The 12,681-nt window shown below is 35.3% G+C and overlaps 1 protein-coding gene across 1 annotated transcript in view; it reads right to left on the bottom strand.

Moving 5' to 3' along the window:
- Positions 1 to 1,166: 1,166 nt before the first annotated feature.
- ZNF451 (zinc finger protein 451) overlaps positions 1,167 to 12,681 on the bottom strand; it is a 91,588-nt gene continuing 80,073 nt past the window's right edge. The window contains exons 14-15 of the mRNA XM_003789663.3: positions 9,979 to 10,044; positions 1,167 to 2,952 (exon numbers count right to left, since the gene is read on the bottom strand). Coding sequence (XP_003789711.1) covers positions 2,906 to 2,952; positions 9,979 to 10,044 — 113 coding nt within the window. The 3' untranslated portion in view covers positions 1,167 to 2,905. The remainder of the gene's footprint in view (positions 2,953 to 9,978; positions 10,045 to 12,681) is intronic.

The following is a 12,681-nucleotide window of genomic DNA, read 5'->3' as shown; positions in this document are numbered from 1 at the left end:
AAATGGTTGTGTACTCCTTGAATGACAGCCTGCTTCCACCACTTTCGATTGTCCTGCCTATCACATGGTGACACTAGCATTCATTTGATTAAAGCTATCTTTTGGCTGGTGGATCACCTGAGCTCAGGAGTTCTCAATCAACCTGAGCAACTGCGAGTCCCTGTCTCAATTAAAAATGGAAAAATTAGCCAGGCGCTATGGTGAGTGGCTGTATCCCAGCCACTTGGGAGGCTGAGGCAAGAGGATTGGCTTGAGCCCAAATATTTGAGGTTGCTGTGGGCTATGATACCACAGCTCTCTAACCAGGGTGACAGAGTGAGACTCTGTCTCAAAAGAAAAAAAAGCTATCTTTTGAGTGAACATCATATCACATATTGACATATTGCTATCATAATTCAATTTTGAAAAGTAGTAACATAGCTAGGCAGGTGGATCACTTGGTTTGAGGTTGCTGTGAGCTATGACACCATGGCACTTTACCCAAGGCAACAAAGTGAGACTCAGTCTCAAGAAAAGAAAAGAAAAGAAATACATATAGATAAAATCTCTTAAAATGTGTATACAATTTTTTGGCATCTCTGTATTTGCATGGCCCATTCCCACCTTCCTAAGGTCTTTGTTCAAATTCATCTGTCAGTGAGAATGTTTCTTAACCACCCTATTAAAAATAGCAGGCCTGGGTGGCACCTGTGGCTCAGTGAGTAGGGTGCTGGCCCCATATATGGAGGGTGACAAAGTGAAACTCTGTCTCTTCAAAAAAAAAAAAAAATAGCAGGCCTCACCCCACATACCCATTCCTGCATTATTTATTCCCTTACCTCCATTTTCCTATTAAACTTACCACCATCAGATATGCTATTTTATTTACTTGGTTATCTCACACTCCATGAAATCCTCACCTCTCCCCATTGTGTGCTCCATAAAGGGGTGGGGGCTTTGTTTTGTTCACTGGTGTACTGGAGTGCTTAGAACAGTCACTGGCACATGGTAGGTACTCAGTAAATATATGAGTGAAAAATGAATGAATATATGACAATTAAAAAATCAGCATTTTTATCAGTGTTAGAAACTTTTACTTTTGCTAATAATCCATATAACTTTGTCTAATATCATACAAAGATTACATCTCCTCCTCCTGTGTCTAAATTAAGTTCAAATTATGAAATAATTTTAAAATGATTTTTAATTATTTAACAAGTAGAAATACAATCAGTGACAATTATTAGTTGAAACATTAAACCACCCAATTACCTTATTTTAAGGGCCATGATGAAATAAATATTCCTTTCCTGTCATATCAAAGGCTTCAATTATTCTCTACCACAAACCACAAAAGCTTCTTATAGAGCACGGTGTACATCATACCCGGGTGTATAATCTCTGGCAAAAAGGTGCCCTGTCCTCCTGCCCCACACCTGCTTAACCATTCCTCTTTCTGAAATACTCTTTTGGCTCCTGGCTACTTAGCAAGCTCCTGCAGATGTGTTAAAGGTCCAGCTCATTGATTACCTCCTAAAGCTGACCACTTTAACATAAAAATTAAAAGCACAGTGTGGTCAGTTTGGAAATATGATGGTAAAATTCTCATGCTACACTGTCTCCTTTTTAGAAAATGCAAACAGGGAGGAAAAGTACATCTTAAGAAATAAAAACACAAATTGGTTTCTAACATGGATCGAAAAGACTAAAGTAATAAAAAAATTCCATTTCACACTAAAAAAATCTAGTGTGGCAGAGAAGGAACAAAATTCTAGGCTTGATAACTTTTTGTCGTAAATACAAAGAAAAGCTTTATATTTATAGAAATATTTTTGAGTTTAATAGATAAGTACTACTCAAAATTTTTAGGGATAAGGTTTCTGGTCAAATAACATGAAATGTATACACAACATACCACTAGTACTACAAGCCATTCTTAGTCTTCTACTTAAATGGTACTTTTCATCATTCACAATGGGGCTGGCAACATTGAAGAATTAAATATGTAATACCAAACATAGGAAACTGACAATTCAATGAGAAACTAAACTGAAGATATTCCATCTGAAATAAAAATCTTGAAGACTTATGGAAGATTATTCCTGAGTAGACTGTCAACTACAGTTTTTGAAGATTATGTTTACACAAATATATAGAAAAGGACTGATATTAAAAATAAGTTTAATTTTATGCAAATATGTTGACATCATTCCCTTTTAACAGTAGATCATACAAGTCACATAAAAGTCTAAGCAGGTAAAAGGAATGGAAAAGGCTTCATTTTATTTTTTTAAAAATTAAGGTATAATTTTTAATTTTAGCAATGTTCTACTCTAATTAAAGGAAGAATATATATCTGCGTGACACCCAACAAAAATATCTCTGGTAAAATTTTTAATCTGTTTCCATGATTAATTTCCATTACCCTCTGCTAATAATTGTAAACAAAATCTGAAAGGTATCACATATCAGAGCCACACGAGAAGTAAGAAAACGGACCTATGGCACCTTTACTTGTGTTCATTTTCATGCCTAAAAAAATAAACTAGAATCATCTGTACAGTACAGACAAAACTAAAGAACTAATACTATCTGGAAACTTAAACAACAGCCAGTCAAGAGCTTTCCTTTTTTTAAAATTCTTTTAAAGTAAATATATGAATTCAAAGTTAACTGGGAAACTATGATAGCTATATTAGAATACATGATTTATATTTGCATTAACATGTATTCTATTCCTGTCCATTTCTGCACAATAGCACAAAAATACAAAGCAAATATCAGATTTTGAACATATGAAAGCAAAAACATGTTTTCGAATACATTTGTACTAGTGGATTTCTGATCTCCTTTAGGAAACAAACTCAAGAGTTCCTTATCCTGAGTCTCTTCAAGGTCACTTGATGTTGTGTGGTAATAGCTTTAATTACATTTCCTCAAGACTTCTTCTAATAGCTTCTTCTAATTCCACATCTGCATTAAAAAAATACAGAATTTTAATACTTAGAGCAGAAAACTAACATGCTTTATGTAAGTTTCATCAACTATATTCATCTTTTTAACAAGGAAAGGAAAATCAAAATGGAAACTTAGGATAACTTGGCAGTTTTGAGTACTTTGAAATATGAAAATCTAGATATGATTTCAAATTGAATTTTAAATATATATGAACATAATGTGCTAAGGAACATGCAACTTATTTCCAATTAGAGAAATAGAAAATCAACAAACTTTTTGAATCACTGAGAAGTAATCGTTTGTTTCAAGTATTTTAAAAATACGTATCACTTATTTCCTAAAAGAATTAAGGTGGTATAGAAAGGCAACACCATGATATGACAAAACCTCATAGGCTATTAAAAATTTAGCTTTTTTTGTCAATTATGCCCCAGTAAAGCTGGGGGAAACTGAACTTTAAGTTTCTAGTATCTAAGACAATGAAACTGATGGCTATATAAATGACACCTGGGAAGCATGTAATAGATACTGCATGCAGGTGTATGCAAACTCATTTTAAAAATATTTATTGAATACTCTCTATATCAGGGATAGGAATACAACAGTGAACAAGACAAAAATTATTGGGTTCACAGGTTTTTTTCCCTCTCTTCCCTAATGATGCCAAAGCCCAGTGTCAATTTCTTGGCCTTTATTAAGAGTCTCATACCAGATTTTTTTCACCTACCTGGTCCACAGTGTCTCAGAACCTACTTAGTTTACAGACAACAGTGATCCCTTTAAGATGCAACAGCATCTTAAGTGGAGGCACTGGTATGTGTTGTCTGTGATTTAAAATACTATAAGTTACTATAAACTGAGTATTAAGTTAAAACTATATTCTAGTTGCACTAAGATGAATTCAAAGGGATGAGGAAATGCAAAGAAAAACCAAGACAGATTTACCAAAGAAAAACAAGGTGACAAGAATTATCTAAGATATGAAAGTTATAGCAAATAATGTAATAGTACAAAATGGGGTACTAGTGCAAAAACTGCTAAAAAGACAAAAAGAACAGCAGAGACAGCTCAGAAAAACCGGTGTAAGACAAAGGGAGCATTGCAGGATGGTGAGAAAAAGGTCTTTTTCTAAATAAATGGTGGTGGGTCAATTAATAGAAATGTGTAAAATTTTAGCTCTAAGGATTAGACAAAAATAAGTTTCAGAGATGTTTAGCTAATTGTGAAAGGCTAGACAAAAAAGCTTCTAGAAGATAATAAATGGCAATGTCTTTAGGATCTTAATGTAGGGGGAGATTTATTAAACAAGAGTCCAAAAACATTACAGAAAAGACTGATAACTTGGACTAAATTAAAATTGCTCTTGTCTATCAAAAAGCACCATTCAGTGGTCAAAAAGGCAAGTTAGGCCAGTTGGGGTGGCTCACACCTGTAATCTTAGCACTTTGGGAGGCTGAGGTGGGTGGCTCTCCTGAGCTCGGGGTTAAACACCAGCCTGAGCAAGAGCAAGACCCCATCTCTACTAAAAATAGAAAAACTAGCCAAGCTTTGTGGCAGGTGCATGGAGTCCAGCTACTTGGAATGGTGGGACAAAAGGATCACTTCAGCCCAACAGTTTGAGGTTGCTACGGGCTATGATTCCACAGCCCTCTAACCAGCTAAGAGTGAGACTTTGTTCCCCCAACCCTCCAAAAAGGCAAGTCCCAAAGTGGGAGAAAATAATTGCAATATATAGAACTTGTGCCCAGAAAAAACCTGAAAGATTTTTCAACCTAGAAAAATAAAATACAATCCAATAGAAAAATGTCAAGAAATTTAAATAGCATTCATAAAAAGAAGTTTAAATAGTCATTATAAACATTATTCATCTTAAAAATAGAAATTAAAACCACAAAGAAATGCCAGTATATACTCATCAGACTAGCCAAAATTAAAAAGATTAAACAACTTCAATGATTAGTGAAGATGTAGATAAATGGGATCTTATATATATAACTAGAACAAATGAAATTGGCATAGTCACTTTGTTAAAAGTTTGTCACATCTGTTCATGTTGAACAATTCCACTCCTATGTATATATTCCCAGAAATGTGGACATAGACGCATCAGGAGATAGATATGAGAATGTTCACACTAATAAAAGCCAAAAGTACAAATTAAATGGTTATAAATAATAAAATAGGTAGATTGTGGTATATGTGCAGAATAAGATATTATACCAAAAAAAAAAAACACAAAAGCTACATGCTAAAATGCAGATGTATCTCTAAAACAATGGTAACTGAAGGAAATCAGACACAAAAGAATATACTATATACCTATGTTGTCCTATATGACAGACATTAACTATATGTGGTTATTTATATTTAAATCAATTAAAATTTAGTTCCTCAGTCAAGACACAAATCAAGTGCTTTCATAGCCATATATGACTAGTGACAACCATATTAGGCAGTGTAGATACAGAACTATTTTCACTGTCACAGGAAGTTCTCTTGGACAGTGATGGTATATATAACTCCATTTAGATATCAAAACCAGTACTGAACTAGTGTTTCAAATCATTAATAGTGGTTATTAACCTTTGGAAAGGAGGGCAGAAGTAAACAGAATAGGGCCTGAGGGGGACATTTCTGGAGTATTGGTTGTTAGGCACTGAATTGTGTCTCCCCTCTCATAAAAGATATGTCCTAATCTCTGGAGCCTGGGAATGTGACCTAATTTGGAAACAGGGTCTTTGTAGGCATAATCAAGCTAAAATAAGGTCATTAGGGTCAGTCTTAACCCAAAGACTGGTGGCAGGGACTGGAACAGAGGTCCTTAAACTTTTTGAACAGGGGGCCAGTTCACTGTCCCTCAAACAGTTGGAGGGCCGGGCTGCAGGCCCCAGATGAGTCAGCTGCTAAGTAGGATAGGGAGCAGCAGCAAAAACACCCAGTGGGCTGGATAAATGTTCTTGGCGGGCCATAGTTTGAGGACGCCTGGACTGGAATGATGCATCTATAAGCCAAAGAATCCCTACAGCTGCCAATGACTGTGAGAAGTTAGGAGAGGGTGTATGGCCTTGTCAAAAGCTTGGTGGGATAAGATGTGGAGGTGAAGATAGTAATAACGTGTGTTTACTTTTTAACGGAAAAGTTTAAGAAATAATAAAATAATTTTTTAAAACTTTTTGATTCTTTTGTAGTATACTTATTTTAAAACACAAATACACTGTATAGCTTCAAAAATATTTTCTTTGTACTTTTATTCTGTAAGATTTTTTTCAATTTAAAAAGTTTATAAAGTAAAAGTTATAGTAAGCTAAGGTTTACTTATTATTGAAGAATACATTTTTTTTTCTTTTTTTTGAGACAGAGCCTCAAGCTGTCACCTTGGGTAGAGTGCCGTAGTGTCACAGCTCATAGCAACCTCCAACTCCTGGGCTCAAGCAAGTCTCCTGCCTCCACCTCCCAAGTAGCTGGGATTATAGGCGCCCACCACAATGCCTGGCTATTTTTTGGTTGCGGCCGTCGTTGTTTGGCAGGCCCAGGCTGGATTTGAACCCGCCAGCTCAGGTGTATGTGGCTGGCGCCTTAGCCATTTGAGCCACAGGAGCCTAGCTGAAGAATACATTTTTAAATAAATTCAATGTAGCCTAACTGTACAGTGTTTATACAGTCCACAGCTGTATCTATGTTCCTCTTACTCTCTTTTCTCTCTTCCTTTAATTCACTCTCTTCAAGCATGGTAACTATAGGAGAATAAAAAAGAACCCAAGAGAAGTAGTTAGAAGACTTATCTACAATTGTTACTCTAATCATTTAAAGCTGTGAATCTGAGGCCAAAGTACTTATGAAGCTTCAGGTTTTAAATAAAAAGAAGAGAATAGTCTGACTTTCACAAGTTAAGATAAAGAGCAATTTAGAAAGTAGTATGGACAGAGCCTGTGGCTCAAAGGAGTAGGGAGCTGGCCCCATATGCCAGAGGTGGTGGGTTCAAGCCCAGCCCTGGCCAAAAACTATAAAAAAAAAAAAAAAAAAAATTTAGAAAGTAGTAGTAGTTTGTTCATAAACTTTAACTGAATTTTTTAAATGAACATTCTAGTCTCTTTTATCCTTTCTTTGTTCCTTAAACAGGCCACAACATGGAGTTCTAACATTTATATTATAATACTAATCAAAATATAGATGATTGCTATTAATCGAAAGAACTGTAAGAGTAAAGCAAACTGCTAACATTTATAGGAAGATGGGTTTGCATGGGCAACCATTCATCTACATAATGCTGTCCTCTCTTTTCCACTAACTGGAGTCAGAACACCTCTATTTAGTAGGCATACTTCTAGAGTAGACGTTGATGAAGAAAAAGGTAAAATATGGTATAATGACGATAATAATCACAGTAACAGTAGCAGCAACCAATACATACATGGTTGCCATGTGCCATGTTTTTCTAGTACAGTAAGTCAACTAGTATTTCCATTTTAAAACTGAGGAAATGGAAGCAAAATGAAGTGCTTGGCCAGTATCACACAATTTGTAAGCAGCAGAGGTAAGTGTTTACTGAGGCAGTTTGAATCCAAACTCTGTACTCTTTAACACACTGTATGTCCTCTATTTCCCCTGTCTAGTGTATAAAGTAGATTGTTATGACTAGCTTGGGTGATCAGGGTCTGATGTTGGTCTATGGAGAATAACAAAGAATGAGACATATTATGGTGAGGGGATTTAGCCCTCTCCTAAAGCAAAAGCCACAAACAAATTTACCTGCCTTTTGCCACCATTTGTAGGCATTTACGGTGTTGTGTTGAAGAGGAAGGAATGAGAAGAGATTTGACAGGTTGTTTTAAACTTTTTGGAGTTTTGCTATCATGTCTAGACTAGAACATTATTTTGCTTTCATGGTGCAGGGTCAATAACATCACCAATATTTTCCAAGCCAAATGGCTTAGGTCTTAATTTCCCTTATCCAGTTATAGAAAGAGGGGTCCTGGTAGCTCTAACATGTTTCAAGTTTGATATAAGTTTATTCATTCAACAAGTAATCATTTAGTGTCAAACAGTATGCTAGGTGCTGCTGAAGTTAAGATAAATAAAACATGATCCTACTTCTCCAAGAGCTCACAATCCAGTGGAGATGAGAGCTACAGACAGCAATATTTTATATCTCCTTAGTATGGTACACTGGGAGCCTAGAAAGCAGGAGTGGGTAGCTCTGTTTAAAGACAGAAAATGTAGTGAGGCACTGACAATACAAAATTGCCTATAAAAATGGTAATTCCATATGATTCAACTAAGAGACATTTGAGCTAGTTTTGGGGGGGTGGGTAAACAGGAGAGGAAAAAAGAAGGATATCAGAGAAAAATGCAGAAGAGCTCATATTCCTTAAATTCCATGGAACACTGTGTGTTTCTCACACTTATTTACATAAAGTAGCAGGAAATAAAACAAAACCCACACTTGTACAAACACACTCCTTTGATTTTTCTTGAAATTAAGAGCATTATATCCCTACCTCATCATATGACAACTAATTAAAAGTTTAAATTATCTTTTTTTGAATCCTGGAATAGTTAATTCTTTTTCCAAACTAAAGAGTCACAAAAATGTAAGATCTCAATCTCTAAACCATAAAATACATTACATAGGTAAGAACATTCTGGTGTATATACAGTTATACACACCTCAGATTTCCTGGGTTAGCCAGGACACAAAACTGTGAAGGCTTCCAAAATATAGTATTTAAAAGTTACAATTTTATTTGGATTTTCCAAGAGATTAGTCATGGGATAGCAAATAAAGGCTGCAAAATCTGAATTCCTTAGATGTTCAATGGCGTTTACCTTGTAGCAGACCTGATAAACACTTTAGCTGGCAGTTATAGTTTAAACTCATAAAAGCTTTTTTATTTAATTCATCATTATGTGGCTGCTGAATATTGGCTAGACCTTGAAAGACTATGCTGTGAAAACAAATTGGTTGAAAATTTTGCTTCCAATTAGGCTAGAGATTTACTGCCAACTTTAACCAATGAATTCTGGCTGGCTATAAGACAAGATTATAGAGTTTCCTATCTCATCAAATGGATGAATCAATTTCACTGCCAGACTTGAATTTCCAAACTCTAATAACACAAAGCTCTAGCATGCTCTTGGTCAAACTAATTGCCTCATCAGAGAGATTAAGCAAATGCACACAGAACACTCAGCTGGGCACTGTAGGACCCTGCAAGTGCTGAGCAGCTTCCACCCATGCTTTCCAGCCTCATCTTCTCACGCTCAAGTCTACAACAACAGGGACGCGCCTGTGGCTCAGTGGATAGGACGCCAGCCCCATATACCAAGGGTGGAGGGTTCAAACCCAGCCCTGCCCAAACTGCAACAAAAATAACAACAAAATAGCAGGGCGTTGTGGCGGGCACCTGTAGTCCCAGCTACTCCGGAGGCTGAGGCAAGAGAATCACCCAAGCCCAGGAGTTGGAGGTTGCTATGAGCTGTGACACCACGGCACTCTACCACAGGTGATAAAGTGAGACCCTGTCTCCGCCAAAAAAAAAAAAAAAAAAAGTCTACAACAATAAACACTACACTGGAATTGTACATGAAGACTCCTACTATTTTCCTTTAATGTCAAAAATGCTAATATAATCAATATCTTCAACTTCTCTGGTGATGTGCAAAGTATTTTTTAAGATTCATGATCTCATCTCCTCCTAGGGTTTTAAAAAGTGAAGACAGTTATGAGAAAAAATCAAAGTAAAAAATGCTCAACAACCAAATAGTGGTACATCTAGTGAATGATTTCATGTCAAATGACACAAAAGTTCTCTTTAACCTATAGAAAACTAGGTAGGAAGACTAGATTTGGCTGACTCTTGGTCTAGGCTTCTAAACTAGTATTACTTCCTAAGTCACTTGCTTCAGAAAATACAATCTATGCTTTAAACTGGTAATTTTAACTTGGGGGTAGATATGAATGGGGTGGGGGTTAAGGTATGATACAGAAAGAAAAAATACAGATACAGTCAAGAAAAGAAATGATTAACTCTATCAGGTTACCTTCTGTGGATCTGAATTCTTCTATTGATGTACTTTTTATACCCACATTATCATCACTGTCACATTCTGTAAGAAAAAAATCAATAAATGTAACTGTATGTCTGAAAAAGTTATCATGCCATCATTCATGTATTCTCACACAATATTATTTTAATAATATCTCTAATACTCAAGCTTATTAGTTATAATTGATTAGTATTCTACGACTTTCTCATTAGGTTTTTTATTCAAATGCTTACCAAATAATATAAAAAATGGTGACATTAACTGCTTTTGTATTTCGAAAATCATATGCATTCATCTCTAGAGATGACATCATAAGTTTTAGTTTAATGTGCCTCTTGCATGGTCAAACTCACTTACCTGATGTTTTACAGGAGTTCACAGCGAGAGACCGAAGGCTTTAGTAAATGAGATGACTCACCATGTACTGTAAAAGTCACTTCAGATTTGAACTATGGAGGGACTTTACCTAACAAATGGAATAGGGTAAACTGGTTCTTTGTACCTTCAATGAATCCCTAACAATTAAAAAAAGAAAGAAAGAAAATGATCTGAACTATGGAGCCTAAGGAAACAGGATGACTAAATATCATGTGGGAACCTAACTGTGGTCCTGGGACAGAAAAAGGACATTAAGGGAAAACCAAAGGAATCTAAATAAAGTTTGTATTTTAGTAATAATGTGTCAGTACTGGTCCTCTAATTATAAGCATCATGCTAATATAAGATATTAATATAAGGGGAATTTGGGTGTGAGATACATGGGAACTCTCTGTACTTTCTTGACAACCTTTCTATAAATCTAAAACTGTCCTGAAGAAAATTTAGCTTAAAAAAAATTTAAACATGGTACTATCAATGGCCTGTTATTACTTTACATTTAAACCAATGTATATCAATTGATATCGATATCTAATGACATATAGGCATATCAGTATATATGATAGATATGTCACAGTGATTGAATCAGCACTTAAATAACTGAACATGAGTTATACCAACATATTCACTTCTGAATGCTCCAAAAAGGTTACGGCACTACTTCTAATTCTAATCCCAACACCTTGAGGAGCACCTAAAGGTGGTACTTACTGGTTTAATCATGGCCTCATAATTAAAGGGAAAATTACAATGCTAACCATTTTCCCTGGCTATGTTCAGCCTATAGTCAGTTTACTTTTTTAAAGCACCAGAATTAACAACCAAACCTTTTTATCTTCTGACAAAAAAAGAAACTTTTTGAATGTTATTAAAAAGAAAAAAACTCATATTTAATCTTATATAAAACTCTGTAATGTCATCAGACTGTAGCAGATCACCTCTCATTATCTTCATTCTATAAGGACATGGTTAGAGCCAGTAATTCACACTGGGTGGCTATCTCTAAATTATGGAATCAGTATTTGTGTCAGTGAAGCCTCACCCTTTGCACTAATACTGATGAAAAGCCCTTGCTGTGTGGCCAAAGAAAGGTTATTTAAGCTCTGCTTTTTTCCTCACCCATAAAATGGGGGTACTTGAACAATCTGACTCCATAATGTCCAAAGAGAATTAAAAAAAAAACATAGAAAGTCATTTTAAACACTACAAATATAAAAAGAAACTAGCATGGTGGTTGGCACATAATACAATAAAGCTTAGTTTACCTTTCTCTTCTTTAAACATTTAAGTGACAAGTTACCATATATCTTCATCTCTGAAACATGAGGCTTGAGTTAGAATAAAAATCTATTTGGGAATAAAATGTAAAAATCTAAAAGAAAAAGTCTACCTGGCCTCTTTGATTAGAATTATTGGAAAGGATCATGTATCTTGTAAGGTTTAAGAAAGTGAGGATGAGCATAATATAAAATAGAATTGATGAAACACAGGGGGACCAAAGGGGCCAATTAAGGATAGGTGGATCTAATTTTTTTAAATGTGTCTACAAGAACTTATACACATATCATAGCTATAATTAGAATGTTGGTGTTGAAACTCTGATGCTTGTAAGAAGAACATTTAAATTTCTACCTTCGGGCTCACTTCACTACAAAAAGTGACTTGTCCTAACTAACCAAGTCAGAGACTTAACCCTTCCTCTCCCCACCAAGGATAAAGGTAGTAATACCTTAGGGTCAAATGACTGTGTATCAATCTAAGGACCTCTGAATATCTCTGTTTTACTGAGATAAGTACTTTGTAAAAGACTTTCAAATAACTGAAAAATTGGCAAAAGCAGAATTATCCAAGTATAAGACAACATATGATCATTGATTCTTATGCCACTATATCAAAAGAGTCTTTCTTTTTATATAGGAATCTCTATTCTAATAAAAATCACTTTCTGGTCTTAGAATAGTAAATTTCTAAAAAGTTATAAAGAATAAGAGACTCAAACTTGTATCATCTCTGTATGCTTTGGTGGGATATTTAAATCTGAAAATCACCAGACTGTCTTTATAATAATGACAGAAAGAACTTCTTACTATTTGTTACTTACTATAAACTTCAGTTATATCCTAACGATGAGAGTTTTTTTGTTGGTTGGTTACTAGCAGTGCTGAATCCCTTGAAATTGTATGTAAAATTGTAAACACATGCTTATTTGGTGGGGAAAGGGATTTAGAAAGCTTTCATCAGGCTCAGTGCCTATGGCTCAAGCAGCTAAGGCACCAGCCACATACACCTAAGGTGGCAAGTTCAAATCCAGCCCAGGCC

Source organism: Otolemur garnettii, unplaced genomic scaffold (assembly GCF_000181295.1).
Source record: "Otolemur garnettii isolate 467f Iridium unplaced genomic scaffold, OtoGar3 scaffold00035, whole genome shotgun sequence".
Taxonomy (NCBI): Eukaryota; Metazoa; Chordata; class Mammalia; order Primates; family Galagidae; genus Otolemur; species Otolemur garnettii.
The sequence above is the reverse complement of the archived record's forward strand: the minus strand, read 5'-3'. Positions and strand labels throughout refer to the sequence as shown.